Raw genomic sequence first — 15,423 nt, 5'->3', positions numbered from 1 at the left:
ATGTAAATAGTACTGTTTCCTCTTGTCAGACACTTGTGCTTAAAACAGTGCCTGGCACATAGTAAGTGCTCATTATTATTTGTTATTGCTGAAAGAAGTTAAGAACTCTGGTGAACTTGGTTGCTTTTGTATCTGGAATGTAGGATAGAGGATATAAGAGGCTGAAAAGGTAGGTAGGGAAGAGTAGCGTTTGCTTCTGATGGCTAAGCAGAATTGATTTGTATTTCCTTCATTTCTCTTCAAATAAGAACAGGCCTCCCAGGGAAATCAACTGAATATGGCTTAACAAGTTACAGTAAGACTGGGCACAAGCCCTCTCTTATCAAGGCAGAAGAGGCAACCCAGTAGGAGGGAAAGGGTCCCAAGAGCAGGGTAGACACACCCCTCTCCCACTTTTAGAGTGGAGAGTGTCTAGTGATTCTTACCTCTGTTTTTGCTTCTGTGTAAACACTTGGATTCTCAGGTTTTGAACAACAATTAGGGATGTACAGTTTGTTTTGTTTAGTTTTTAGTTTATAATGCTCTTACCTAAAATAAAAGTGATGATATAGTATTTGTCTTTAAAAATGAAAAGGAGAAAAAATAAAGTATTAATGGGGAAGAAACTGAAAAGTGCTAAATAATTATGTAAGGAAAACATTTGGCTTTGGTCAGAATTTTAGTTTCTAGTCAGCTGCAGGTAAACCTATCTGGCATACTTTTTCATTATTCTGAAATATTCATGGGCTCCCACAGTCCCTGCCTCGTTTCCATTCTTACATGCTCTCATGTTCCAGGATGGAAGGATTCGTGGTGGGTTGTCTTGCTTTGTTTTCATGCTGCTTCCGATATAATCAATAGAAAGTAGACACTCAAGGAAAAGTTTGACTGTCTAATTTCTCTTAACAAACTAAGCTGTGGAGCAATCACATAGTTTTTGAGAATGGGAAACAATGACCAAAATAATCATCATAGTTTATTATGCTTTAAGATACTAGAATACTTTCATCTCTGAATGAATCTCTTCTGATCGTTAAATAACACCTTCACTTTGCCTGTTTATACAAGATGATCTCTAGTACTACAAGAAAAGAATAAATGATATATCTGGTCCTCAAGGAGTACATCTGGTTCAAAACATACATACTTTTTTTTAAATCTGTGAACAATTAGTCATTTATATCTGTGACTTAGACTTCTGGAGAATAAGGAACTTGGGCTGTCCAGGTGTATTCATTTATTTCCAGTTACTTTTTAAGTGTTTTTATTTATGTGTCTCTATGTGCATATATGTACATGGGTGCAAGTGTCTATGTTGACCAGAAGTAGGTGTCAGATCCCTGGAGCTGACATCATAGGTAGTATGAGCTGAACTCCAATCCTCTAGAAGAATAATATAGGACCTTAGCCACTGAGCCCTCTCTCCAGCCCTCTGTCTTTTCACTTTCCAAACCTGAGGCCATTTAAATTAAACAGTCTAGCATGATTGTAAATGTGGATCCTGGAGGAGATGGAATACCTGAAATCAGATTTTAGTTCTGCCATTTGCAAATTTTATATTCTAAAATGTTGAGTTAATTAATGAAATTTTAATGTGTGTGGGTATTTTGCCTGTAGGGTATACCTGTGCCTCATTTATGTGCCTGATGCCTGCAGAAGCCAGAATTGAGCACAGAACCCCTGTAACAGGGGTTACAGATGGTTGTGAGCTGTCATGTGCTACTGAGAGTTGAACTTGGGTCCTGTGGAAGAGTAGTCAGTGTTTTTATCTACTGAGCCATATCTTAGGCACATATATACACATACACACAGTTTTTAAAAAGAAAAAAAGAAAACAAAGTCTGAGACTGGATTGGGGTTTACCAGCTCAGGCTTTGCCACGCTGAGATCGCCAAAGTGAAGCACAATCCAAACAAGTACAGGTAGTACTTGGTACAAGTGCAGAGAGAACACTGTAGGGCATAGAGATTACTGTGGAAGATTAACCTACCTCTGAACTGAAGATTACCTGATTTGTTCTTCTCATCTAACTCTCTGTGTGTGTGTGTGTGTGTGTGTGTGTGTGAGAGAGAGAGAGAGAGAGAGAGAGAGAGAGAGAGAGAGAGAGAGAGAGAGAGAGAGAGAGAAATGCTAAAGTCAAGGCAGAGAGCAAGAGAGAGCACATCAACTTGGGCTCCAGTATGGACTTTGATATCAGCGGGCTTCTGTCTAGGGCCCTCTGGTGGTGCTGAGCTGTGAGGGCTACCTCTCTAGCTACTGGATGACTACAAGAAAGAACAATTCCAGCCTCACATTAATATGAACTTCAGGGCAAAGTTCAGTGTCTCCATTTACCCAGAGATGAATAAGGAGTTGGATAACATTGTCAGTCTCCATTGGAGAGCAGGAAACAATAACACCACAGAATAACAGCCAAGTATCAGTTCAACCCCATGTGTGCTTTTCGACCATAGTGAGCAACTCCAGCCTAATTGGTTTAGGATATACATAGAAGCTAAGCTAAGTATCAAACCAATACTGTCAACTACCAGATGGCAAGGTTGTCAGTGTCAGTGGCCACAAGCTTAGTATAAAACTGGCGTGACAAACATAAGTAAACACTATACAATCCTTTATTTAAACTTTGTGAATGTAACTACCTTCAGAATTTAAAAAATTAATATTTTTTTTGTTTTGTTTTGTTTTGTTTTGGTTTTTGGAGACAGGGTTTCTCTGTATAGCCCTGGCTGTCCTGGAACTCACTCTGTAGACCAGACTGGCCTCGAACTCAGAAATCTACCTGCCTCTGCCTCCCAGAGTGCTGGGATTACAGGCGTGCGCTGCCACCACCACCCGGCTTAATATTTTTATTATAAAGTATAGGGAGGGCACATTTGTACATGGGACAATCAGAGGACAACTTTGAGTCACCTTTCTTCTTCCACTTTTACTTAGGTTCTGGGTATGGAACCCAGGTTATCAGGCCTATAAAGCAAGTGTCTTTTCACTATCAAATTTATGACCAAGGCAACTTAAATACATTTAATTGGGTTTGTGTTTCAGAGGGTTATAATCCAGGATCATCATGATAGGGAGCAAGACATCAGATAGGAAGGCATGGCACTGGGGTGGTACCTGAGTGCTTACATCTGATCCACAAGCACACAGCAGAAATAGAGACTCCAGAATTCAATATATTGTTTAATATTGTATGTCTGGGACGTGAGAATTGCTGTCATACAGGATGTTACAGTGCACTTGTAATTACCACCCTTGAGGGTGGCAGGTCATCTTCAGCTACATAAGAATTTTAAGGCTAGCCTGGGCTATATGAGACCCTGTATCAAACAAACAAGGAAAAAGATATTTCCGAGTATTGTGTTAGACCTCCAGATTTAAAGTGATTCAGCTTTGGGGCAGGGAGATAGTCCAGCAGTTAAGACCACTTGGTTGCCTTCACAGAAGACCGTGGTTAAACTCCTAGCACCTAAATTAAATCACACAGAACCACAGTGGTTCACAACCATCCTGTCTGTGCTTGCAGATGGATTAGATATCCTTTTCTGATATCCATGGACACCATGTGATACACATGCCTATGATACACATACTTATGTGCAGGCAAAGCACTCACACATAAAATGAATAAATTAAATAAAGATTCAAGTCAGGTGTGGTGGCACATACTTTTAATCTCAGCACTCCAGAGGCAGAAGCAGGCAGATCTCTTTGAGTTCGAGGCTAGCCTGGTCTACAAAACACATCCAGGTCAGCCAGGGCTTCTATACAGAGAAACCCTGTCTGGGGGGAAAAAAGATTTGCCTTTAAGGCGTTAATGTTTCAGAAGAACAGAAGAAACTCAGTTCTAAAAATAACCTTTTCAATTGAGGGAAACTTGGCCCTGGTATAGATGCCAGGTTTTGTTTCATTTCGGTTTTTTTTTTTTTTTTTTTTAATCTAGGAGTAGCTGCAGGTGGGGACTAGTAATTGGCACTTTGCAAATCTGTATTAACAGATAAAATTATGACTTCCTTGGTATTGAACTTTAGTTTCTTAAATCTAATTGCTGAAATGCTTGTGGCTTGATGATACAGACAGACCCATCTGAAAAGTGCATTTTAAAATAACTCTTCCACTCTTCATGCTCTGTTCCCACTCTAGCCATCTTTACTGTTTACCCCAGAAGTAGCCTACAGGGTGTGGTAGTTACTTCTTTTGTGTTACTATGTTATTTTAGGGTAAACAGGATGGATGCAATGAAGCCAGTAATTTAGGACTTAATCCTCTCTTGTTGTGTGTGGGTTCTTGTTTTCTCCTTGCACCAGAGTATGACATAGCTTTCTGGAGCCTCAGCTCTGAGCTGGGCAGAGGTTCTGCGATTGTATTCATCTGCTGACAACACTGGGGCTGTAAATTGGACTTCTGATGTGTTCTTACCACTCAGTTTATTTTTTAGTACTTTAATGAGTACATTTTAGAATTTCCATTTTTAATGGAATTATATCTTCTCTTTCAAATGGTGTAATCAGCGTCACTTAAAATAAAACTTGAATAAAATATTGAAACTCAAAGTGAAACATAGAGATCAGTAGAGGAAGAAACTTGATGTTGCATCTGGTCTTCATACACCTACGTACATACATCGACACATACACAGCCACACCACACCACACATGCACATTCGTGCATTATCATGCAGACCTGTGCATCATCATGCACACAGCCACACCACACATGTACATATGTACATATGGCACACACACAGCCATGCCACAGAATATTTGCATGAAATTGGTTTTTAAAGGTAATGCCATAATTAATTTTGAAATCCGTAAGTTGGATGCTGATTTTCTTACAAATACATTTTTTCTATAAGTTCCCAAGTTAGTATATGAATAAGATTGGACAGAAAAAAATAGTTCATTTGAAAACCTTAATTTTTTAATTTATTTCCTTATTTTTACACTTTATTTAGTGGGTGGTGAGGGCTCCAAGCCATGATGTGTAAGTAGAGATCAGAGGACAGCTTGTGCAAGTCTGTTCTCTTCTACCATGTGATTCCCAGGCTTAGGACCTAGGGCATCAGGCTTAGAGCAAGAGCCTTGAGCCATCTCACTGTATCCCTCCTCCAAAAGTGTTTTGAGTCTTTTTAGATATTGTCTAAACACTAATTTTTCCATATTCTAGCTGAAAAAAGCCAAGAATCAGGTAGGAAAAGCATTTAGCAAATAGGGATATTTGTGTGGATGTAATTTGTTTTCAAAATTAAGTTGCTGGTGTAACTCATTGAAAAAACTAGGGGCTGGAGAGATGACTCAGTGGTTAAGAGCAATGACTACTCTTCCAGAGGTCCTGAGTTCAAATCCTAGCAACCACATGGTGGCTAAAAACCATCTGTAATGGGGTCTGGTGCCCTCTTTTGATGTGTCTGAAGAGAGCAATGACGGTGTACTCATATATATAATAAATAAATAAATCTTATTTTAAAAAAAGAAAGCTAAAGAGTATTGAATTTTTTTTAAAGATTTATTATATGTAAGTACACTGTAGCTGTCTTCAGACACACCAGAGGAGGGCATAAGATCTCATTTACAGATGGTTGTGAGCCACCATGTGGTTGCTGGGATTTGAACTCAGGACCTTAGGAAGAACAGTCAGTGTTCTTAACCACTGAGCCATCTCACCAGCCCCAAGAGTATTGAATTTTTAAATGGTATATCTCAATAAAACTAATTATTAAAAACCTGTCAATCTGTACATGTACATTTGTTGCAGTTACTGACTTCCCTGTCATTTAATGGGAAATTGGGCGAGCAAACATACACAAGCCAACAGAGAGCTCCTAGATCTGGTTGTATTTTAGGGGATCTTAATGGCCTAGAAGTTGCTAAATGACGAACATTAAGGTAATAGCACTGAAAGATGGACTAAGTATTTTATTCTCATTCAAGATATATCACAAAGTAATTGTGATATGCTGGAAGGTATAGTCTGAATTCAGAAGGTAAGTAAGGGGGAAAAACACACGAAATGTTTGATTTTTAAGGAATTTTGTCTTTAACAGAGAGTTAGAGGATTTTTTGTTTGTTTGTTTTTTTGAGATAGGGTCTTACTGTGGATCCCAGGCTGGCCTCAGATTCTTTCTGCCTTAGCCTCCTAGGTACCAAGATTCAGAGTATAATAATACTGTACATAAGTTTTTTAAACATATTTTGTAGACACAGCTGCTTATGTTTACCTACTCTGGATCTTGTTAAGCATGTTCTGTTTCTGGTACTTCAGAGTCATCCTACAGAAAATTTGTGTTACTTGAACTTGGATATTGGATGATCAGGGAAAACCATCTCTAACTTCAGATAGTAGCTCAGTAGCTATGCATATAGATTTATTAATAACTTTCCCATTTTCTACCTTCTGAGTTAGTAACCCATCCTGGATAGTCCCCTGTATTCAGAAAGATGTATAACATCTATTTTCTCCTAATACCTCCTTACAAGTTATTTTCATACAAGTGTCATAAGCAAAAACTCTTCACACAGATTTTTACACAGCTTTGTTTTAATCTATTTTCTGAACAGCCTTGTTACTGAGCCTTGCTCTAAGGTTGCTGGTACAGGTTTAATGCTGATTAGTCCCCAAACAATGCTAGGGCCATAAAGAATAAACAAAACTGGTTTGTACACAGTCCAGCTACAGTTGTTGAAGCTATGTCACATGAAAGATCATATATTATTTACCAAGATGAGGTTAAATTAGCATAGCATGAACAGGAGAAAAGAAAGGGGAAAGCGAGGTAGAGGTACAGGCTGTATCAGTCAATTATGATGTAGTAGAGTTATTAAATAATGTATCTGAATCTAATGGGATTGAAAGGTTGAGCTAATACTTTATTCAGGTGATCTTATGTCACTTTGGAATGAGAAGATAATATATAGTCCTGAAGGCATAACTGAAAGTCATGTGGAAGATGTTTGCTAAAAATCCTAGTAAAAATGACACAAGTGAGTACTATTTCAACCCTCAGAGATGACATTTTAGATATTCTTAACCTGTTGTTTTGAGAATGGGCCTGACCTAACAGTGTAAGAGGGACATTTAATGAAATAGAACTCTGTCTTTGGGTTTCTGGAGACTTCAAGCCACATTTGAAGACCCAGTGTAGAATCTCTTACATGCTGTATAGAAGCATCACCTGTTAATAAAATAGCCTATGGCCAATAAAGAGCTGAGGTGTGGTTAGAAGGTGGGATATCTGGTAGGGAAGGGGAGGGGACTTCTGGGAAGAAGTCAGGAGGGAGAGGTTTGCTCTGGAACTCTGGAGACAGTTGCATGAAACTGAAGGAGACTAACCATGTGGAAGACATAGAGTAGGTTTTTTGTTTGTTTCTTTTTTCTTTTTTGAGACAGGGTTTCTCTGTGTAACTCTGACTATCCTGGAACTCACTCTGTAGACCAGGCTGGCCTTGAACTCAGAAATCCACCTGCCTCTCCCTCCCAAGTGCTGGGATTAAAGGTGTGTGCCACCACTGCCTGACTATAGAGTAATTTAAATGGGTTACATAAGTAATGGGCTACTTGGGGAATAAGCTGAAGCTTATTAATAAATGGCCTAAGCATTTATTAATAAATTATTACTCAGAGTTGTTATCCTGGGAGCAAAAAGGGGGGTGGAAAAGCTTGTAGCTACAACCCAGAATTCTTTTTTGTCATTTACTTATTTAATCACATTACATCCCAATATCAGCACCCCTTCTTCCTAGTTCCCTCACACACAGCCCCATTCCCGACTCCCTCCCTCCCTTTCTCTGAGGAGAAGCCTTCCCCAGTATCACCCCACCCTGGCACATTGAGTCCCAGCAGGACTAGATACATCCTCTCTCACTGAGGCAAGACAAGGCATCCCAGTTATAGGGAACAGGATCCAGAGGCAGACAACAGAGTCAGGGACAGCTTCTACTCCAGTTGTTGGGGACCCACATGAAGACCAAGCTGCACATCTGCTACATATATCTGGTGGAGCAGGGGAGCTAGGTCCAGCCCATGTTCTCTCTTTGGTTGGTGGTTCAGTCTATGGGATCCCCCAAGGGTCTAGGTTATTTGACTGTGTTGCTCTTCCTGTGGAGTCCCTAACCTCTTTGATAACCTAGATTTCTAACTCCTACAATACAAGGTGGAGTTGAGGGATGGAAGCCCTATTTAGATTTCTTAGTTTTTGCCTAGTGTTCCTTTTCTCTTAGAGGATCATGGTGATATTTTGCATTTAGTCGTCACATCTTCTGAAGCTCCTCTTGGCTGTGACAGTTTCTCAGGCTTTGTTTCTGGTTTCTTTGATAGTTTTGGTGAGTACTTATCAGGTATAAACTATTCCTCTGGAAATGTGATGTTTTTACTTATGAGACTAGATTTATGGAGTTGTATGTCCAGAGCGTTATTTGATCTTATGAGGAAGTACCAAACTGTCTCTCACACTGGCAGTGACTGAGAGCCCTTGTCCTTCAACATCGTTGTTAGCATTTTTGGGACAGTAGTTTTTTGGGCTACACCCATTGTACTAGGTAGCAGTGCTCACAATACAATTTATACAAGTCATTTAGTTTTACCATCATACTTTGTTAGCTTTCTCTTGATATTTCTCTGAAATTAATCTTAAAATGTATGTGCTTTTCCTCCATATAGATAACTGTCACAGATAACTAGTATTTATTGTGCTAAAATTACTCATGTTCTTTGTTTATAAGCTACATATCACTGGTGTTAAGCTGTGTGCTTGACCTGAATGTCTCAAATTTAATTGCTTTTGTTTAATTTTTTTATTCTCATTTTCCATTCTTCAATATCATTTTTGTTTGATTTTGCTTTGTTCATAAAGATTTTTGTTTCTATTACATTATGTAGTTTTGTACCAATGGCTAGAAGCAGATCGTCATGGCAAGAGCCAAGATACTGCAAATACAACTTCAGGTAAAAATAGTTTAAAAATGAATTGGGGTATTAGAAATTATTAATTTTAATTCACCCCACATCCTAATATAATGTTTCTTAAATTTGCTTAGACAAAATTATAGATGATACTTATATTTTGTTCTCTCATCTGCATCTTAATTTTCACAAAGATTGCATTTGTTTCAAGCCTTGAAAAACTTTTATTTACCAGTCTAAGGTGTCTTGGCATGTATTTTAATGTTTTCTTGGAGGAGAGGTTTGATTACAGCTGAAATTTAGTAGATTATTTGGTAATATTGTTTTGACATTCGGGCTGTATATAGGTACAGCAAAGATATTAACATTGTAACTATCTTTAAGCAGTGGTAAAAATTTAACATAGGACCTTACAAGAGTATAAATACTTGAAATTTACAGTCTTTATTTGTTTGAGGACTATTTTTAAAGAGTGAATTTTAGTTTAAGGGTGTTTATATACAATTTCTATTTCATGTGAATCCTAAATCCCAAACCCAGTCATTTTTCCTGCTTAGCCCTAGCGATAAATTTTGAGTTAATGACATAAAAATATGTATTCAAAATGAAAAGAGTAGGTTGTTCTGGCTTGTGGGTCCCTAAGGTAATTCTGGAACTTTTTTTTTCCCCTCTCCCACGGATGTTAGTAAGAATAGAATGGCTACATTCACTCATTTCTAAATTCTTACCAGTGGTATCAGATTCTTTCCCTAATTTATTTCAAAATAATATTTGCCAAGACATCTGTACATACAGCAGTGATCTTGTTGCTCTTTTTTTTTTTTTTTAACAGTATAAAAGAACTGGTGGTGGTGTTGCTAGTAGCTGGGGTGGTAATAGAGTTAACAGTGGTGGTGGTGGTACTGAGGTAGTGGTGGTAGAATGTTAATAGTGGCATAAGTAATGACGGCGGCGGTGGTGGTGGTGGTGGTGGTGGTGGCGGTGATAGAGGATACAGGTTGCTGTTTATGTTTTATGGTTTTGTGATATTGTGTTTGGAGGTAAATTGCTTGTCCCTTGAGAAGGCTGGTGTTCCACAGGCAACAGAACAATTATATTAAAGATGGCATTGTAATGACTTCTCTGATTTATCTTCTATCCCATTTATAACTTGATATCTGAATGAAGATGTTGCTATTTTAGCCATGTACAGGCAGGAATGTACTGAAAGGTAAGTATTACAAATAGCTTTATCCTGGGTTATATGCTGTTTTTCTGTTCCTGTGGTATTCTGCACTTTACTTATTATAGATAAAAGTAGTCATTTCTGGGTCTTAGATTATGGGCCAAAGAGAAGGATTCTTAGAGTTTTGCTATGACAATGGCTGAGTCAGTAGTATAGGGCTTTTTGTTTGTTTGTTTTTTGAGAAAAGGGTTCTCTATTTAGTTCTGCCTATCCTGGAACTCACTATGTAGACCAAGCTGGCCTTGAACTCACAGTGGTCCTCCTGCCTCTACTTACCAAGTGCTGTGACTAAAAGTGTGCACTACCATGCCCAGCCTAGTAGCACAGATTTTTAGAACTACAGGAACTTTTTCTTGTGTATTTATTTACTTATGGACATAAAGTAAAATGAAATCTAATCTCTTTTTTTAAGCAAGAAATATAAATTATTTTAGTGTTCACACAAACTCAAGTGTCAGCTTAAGAGAATCATTTATACAGAAGTGAACAGTTTTGAATCCTGAATCCTTTGTCACATAGACAGTTTAATATTTATCTGCATGACTTTTGGTCATAGGTAATCTAGTAGCAAGGTATAAAAATTGATGAATTTGTTAAGGGAGCATTTGTTTGACTGTTTACTTATTGAGAAAGGACTCAACTCTCTAGCCCAGGCTGGCCTCAGTAATCCTCACGCCTCTGCCTCTCAACTGCTTAGATTACAGACAGGAGAAACCACACCTAGTTTTAGGATGTCTTTTGATTTGGTTTTTTTCGAGACAGGGTTTCTCTGTATAGCCCTGGCTGTTCTGGAACTCACTCTGTAGACCAGGCTGGCCTCAAACTCAGAAATCTGCCAGCCTCTGCCTCCCAGAGTGCTGGGATTACAGGCGTGTGCCACCACCACCGGCCTTAGGATGTCCTTAACAGTTTCTCTCCTGGAAGTGAAAGCTCTCAACTCTTAGAATATGGAGCTACAGACTACAGAGCTATGGTACTTAGCAGGAGATTCCAAAAGAAAATGATCATTTGCCAAGGATACCAACTAAAAGCCATAATTTAGTTCCTTTCCACAAATACATTTAAATTAAGTTCCTAGATATCTAATTGTAGTTTCCCAGAAAATTTTAGTGTGTAACATTTCCCTTCTGTGATTTTTAAAAAACTTTTACACAATCCAAAGCTGTTATGTCTATTCATATATTTACTCCAAGTGGAAATTGAGTCATGTCTAGCAAGATGGCAGTGTCTCTAAGTCTGATGGCATCGTGATACTTTTAATTGTGCAAATACCAGTAAATTACATTGATATTTCTTCATAACTGTAGTTTGTACTTAATTAGAACTTAAAAGTAAAACTTAAAAAGTGAGTTTCAGAGCCAGAGCTGTATAATAAAAGAAAGAAAAAAGAACAACACAGAAAATGATGGAATTCTTTGAGGTCCTCTAACCCCTTGATACCAACTATTTGACACTAGATGTTTAAAACAGATCCTTCAGGATCAAGCTAACTTATAAAACTAAGGTATTTGGGAGTAACAACTCTTATGAAAATTAATCTGGTCAAGAAAATTAAAAACAAATTTGACTACTTCTCACAAAATTTTTGTTGCGAGTGGTGATTTTGAGACAGGGTTTCTCTGTGTATTCCTGACCTTCCTGGAATTCACTCTGTAGAACAGGCTGGCCTTGAACTCAGAGATTCACCTGCCTCTGCCTCCCAAGTACTGGGACTAAAGGTGTGTGCCACCACCACCCATCGTGAATTATATGTATTTATTTATTTTTTTAAAGATTTATTTATTTATTATATGTAAGTACACTATAGTTGTCTTCAGACACTCCAGAAGAGGGCATCAGATCCCATCACAGATGGTTGTGAGCCACCATGTGATTGCTGGGAATTGAACTCAGAACCTCCAGAAGAGCAGTCAGTGTTAACCCCTGAGCCATCTCTCCAGTCCATATGTATTTTTTATAGATACATATATATCTATTTATAGATATATCTATTGCACCTGATTGAGAGCCACTTAATATGGGTGTTGGGAACAAAATTCAGGTCATCTGGACAACATATAGAGTGTCTATTTATAGATATATGTATGTATGTACATATATATGTAAATGTACATATATAATATAAACTATCTTTCTAGAGATTTGACAGGTGATGACTTGGGCATAGAATTACTTATTTCTTTAAAAAGTTAATGTGTTTAGTGTATTTTACATTAGACAGCCCAACAATAATATTTCTGATATGCTGATTCAGTCACTAAAAACCTGTATCTGTGTGCCAGTTCCCTGGCTGTCCTGGAACTCCCTCTGTAGACCAGGTTGGCCTAGAACTCAGAAATCTGCCTGCCTCTGCCTCCCAGAGTGCTGAGATTACAGGCGTGCACCACCACCGCCGCCGCCAGCTTTATATAAATTTTTAATCACCTTATGTTGATATATGGTGTAGTAGTTATATGACACCAATAAGATTAGTGTTTTTTTTTATTTTTAAGGTTTCTAAACTCAGATTTCTTTTTCTTTGTCTTTTTTTACTTTTTATTTATTTATTTTTGTTTGTTTTGATTTTTTGAGACAAGGTGTTACAGTAAAACATTGACTAGAATGAGATGGGACTCACTTTATAGAGTTGACAGATCTACCTGTCTCTACCTCCTGAGTGCAGACTTTTTTTTATTGATAATTCTCCAATTGACAAATATTTTTCAACAAGGTTGTTACATATAATCAGTAAATGTTTGTCTATATATACATATATATATACACACATATATATGTATATATATACATATACTCATATACACACACATATAGATATACAGATATATATGCGTCGGGCATGATAGTACACACCCTTTATCCTAGCACTCAGGAGTCAGAGGCAGGTGGATTTCTGAGTTTGAGGCCAGTTTAGTTTATAGAGCAACTTCCAGAATAGCCAGGGCTACACCGAGATACCCTATCTTTAATAATTATAATAATTTTTAAATTATGCCTTTTTAAGTTCCAGTTATTAATTGATTATCAATTATTTATTATAGGTGAAAATTTTGACCAGAGTCCTCTGAGAAGAACATTCAAATCCAAAGTTCTGGCCCACTATCCTCAGAACATAGAATGGAACCCTTTTGATCAAGATGCAGTGAACATGGTATATATATTTTTTTCTTTCCATTTTTTTTAGTGATGCTATTAGTTTATTAAAATATAAATGATAAATGTATCATTTAAATCAGTTAATCCTTTAAATTATATGAGAAATAGCATTTTTAAGATTTCGTTTTTTAGTGTATGTATGTGTGTCTGGTTTTTGTATGTATGCTACATGTGTATTAGTGGACACAGAAACCAGAAGATGGCATCAGATCCCCTGGAACTGGAGCCAGAGGGGATTGAGAGCCACTTAATATGGGTGTTGGGAACAAAATTCAGGTCGGTTTGGACAACATCAAGTACTCTTAAACACAAAGCCATATCTGTGCAGAACCCTAGAAATATAATATTGTCTGTCTTACAGATGGAGAAATTGAGTCTCCGAGAAGATGGTCAGATTTCCCACAGCCATTATCACATTATCTTATTTGTTAGTAATATACAGCAGAACCTCAAGTCCATTTTATTTCCTACTATTCATCTGCGTTTGAGTTTGATGCTTTAAACAGTGAAAACCACTTTGATTGAGGGAAGGAGAATAATAGGTTTCTGTATATCAAGCAGTAACGTATACTGGGCTTATATTTTATCATTTTCACAGACATCATGAAGATGGAAAGGAACTTTAAAACTGTTTGTTTGTTTGTTTCTATTTGGGCTCAGTTATGTAGAGATCAAAGAACAACATGTAAGAGTTGATTTCTTTCTACTATGTAGGTGAAACTCAGTCTCTCAGGTGTTATGATCATCATACCTGGGGTGGAAAGAGGAGGAGCCTACATGCATCATTTAAACATTGCTAGAAATTTGTTGATTAAAGCATCTGAATCGTTGTAATATGTTACCCACTAGTGATTAAAATTTCTCAGGATGGCAAGCAGGATAGCTTGGTAGGTAACTGATAATGTGAGTTTTATTCTCAAATCCTACTGTAGAAGGAGAAAACCAACTCCTGAAAGTTGTCCTCTGACTTCAAAGCACAGACACCTACTTAACCAGTACCCCACACACCATATGTGTATGCATACAAACAGTAACAATAAATATAATCTTTAAATCGTGGGAAGGCTTGGTCGTACTTTAGACCTTCATCACCTCCATAACAAACAGAATTCAAGAAACCCAATATAAGCAAATAAGAGATTAGACAAGATGGACACAGAAACTACTGATGGCAGTGTTGGTATTCTGTCTAAGCTCCACCCCACACATACCTGGCAATAGCCAGGTATGCCCCGCCCCATAGATCTGGCCCACTATAAAAGGGGCTACTTGCCCCTCCTCTCTCTCTTTGCTTTCTCTATTTGCTCTCTCTCTCTTTGCTCTCTTCTATCCCATTCTCACCTCTCTGCCCCTTGGACTCTCTCCACGTGGTCATGGCCGGCCTCCACTTCTCTACTCTCTACTCTTTCTCTCTGCCTTTCTCTACCACTAACTCCCATCCTCTACCCTGAATAAGCTCTATTCTATACCATGCCTGTGTGTGTGTGTGTGGTGGTCCTCAGGGTGAAGAGGTGCCCAGACAAGGGCCTGCCTGGGCACTCCCTTCCCCCACACCGCCGTGCAACACTCCCTTAACCCCAAGTCCTCTCTTTTTAAGCCCCTTCAGGCAGTTGAGATCTGTTATAGATGTAGTTCTTGAAAATTTCAAAGGTAGAACCAAGAAACATAAAAGATTCCATTATGGCCTGATTGTAAGGAAAGGAAGTTACTTGGTAGATGCCTGCTAGGTACTTCAGGTTTGTTGTTTTCAGATATGCATTGTCTTAGGGTATTACTGGTGTGAAGAGACACATTCTTAGGAAGGAAAACATTTAACTGGGACTTGCTCACAGTTCAGAGGTTCAGTCCATTATTGTCATGGCAGGAAGCATGGTGGCATACAGGCCAGCATGGTGCTGGAGAGGGAGCTGGGAGTTTTTCCATCTTGATTCCCAGGCAGCAGGGAGAGACTGTTCCACACTGAGTTTAACTTGAGCTTAGGAGAGCTCAAAACCTGCTCCCACAGTGACACACTTTCTCCAACAAGGCCATGTCTCCTAATAGTGCCACTCCTATGGGCCAAGCATTCAAACACATGCATTTGCAGGGGGGGGAGGTGCATATCTATTCAAACCACCATATGCATTATGATGGTTAATCTTTCATTGTCCTCTTACCTAGATTTAGAA

General features: G+C 38.3%; 1 protein-coding gene across 4 annotated transcripts in view; it reads left to right on the top strand.

Annotated features, from left to right (window-relative positions):
- Dennd5b (DENN domain containing 5B) overlaps positions 1-15,423 on the top strand; it is a 130,438-nt gene that overhangs the window by 14,148 nt on the left and 100,867 nt on the right. For 2 of the 4 annotated variants that reach the window (XM_052175333.1, XM_052175335.1), the window contains exons 2-3: positions 8,854-8,919; positions 13,141-13,250. In XM_052175333.1, the coding sequence (XP_052031293.1) occupies positions 8,854-8,919; positions 13,141-13,250 (176 nt within the window). The remainder of the gene's footprint in view (positions 1-8,853; positions 8,920-13,140; positions 13,251-15,423) is intronic. The other 2 variants (XM_052175334.1, XM_052175336.1) reach the window with 1 other exon arrangement.

This window comes from Apodemus sylvaticus, chromosome 2, assembly GCF_947179515.1.
Source record: "Apodemus sylvaticus chromosome 2, mApoSyl1.1, whole genome shotgun sequence".
In the NCBI taxonomy this organism is placed as follows: domain Eukaryota; kingdom Metazoa; phylum Chordata; class Mammalia; order Rodentia; family Muridae; genus Apodemus; species Apodemus sylvaticus.
The sequence above is the reverse complement of the archived record's forward strand: the minus strand, read 5'-3'. Positions and strand labels throughout refer to the sequence as shown.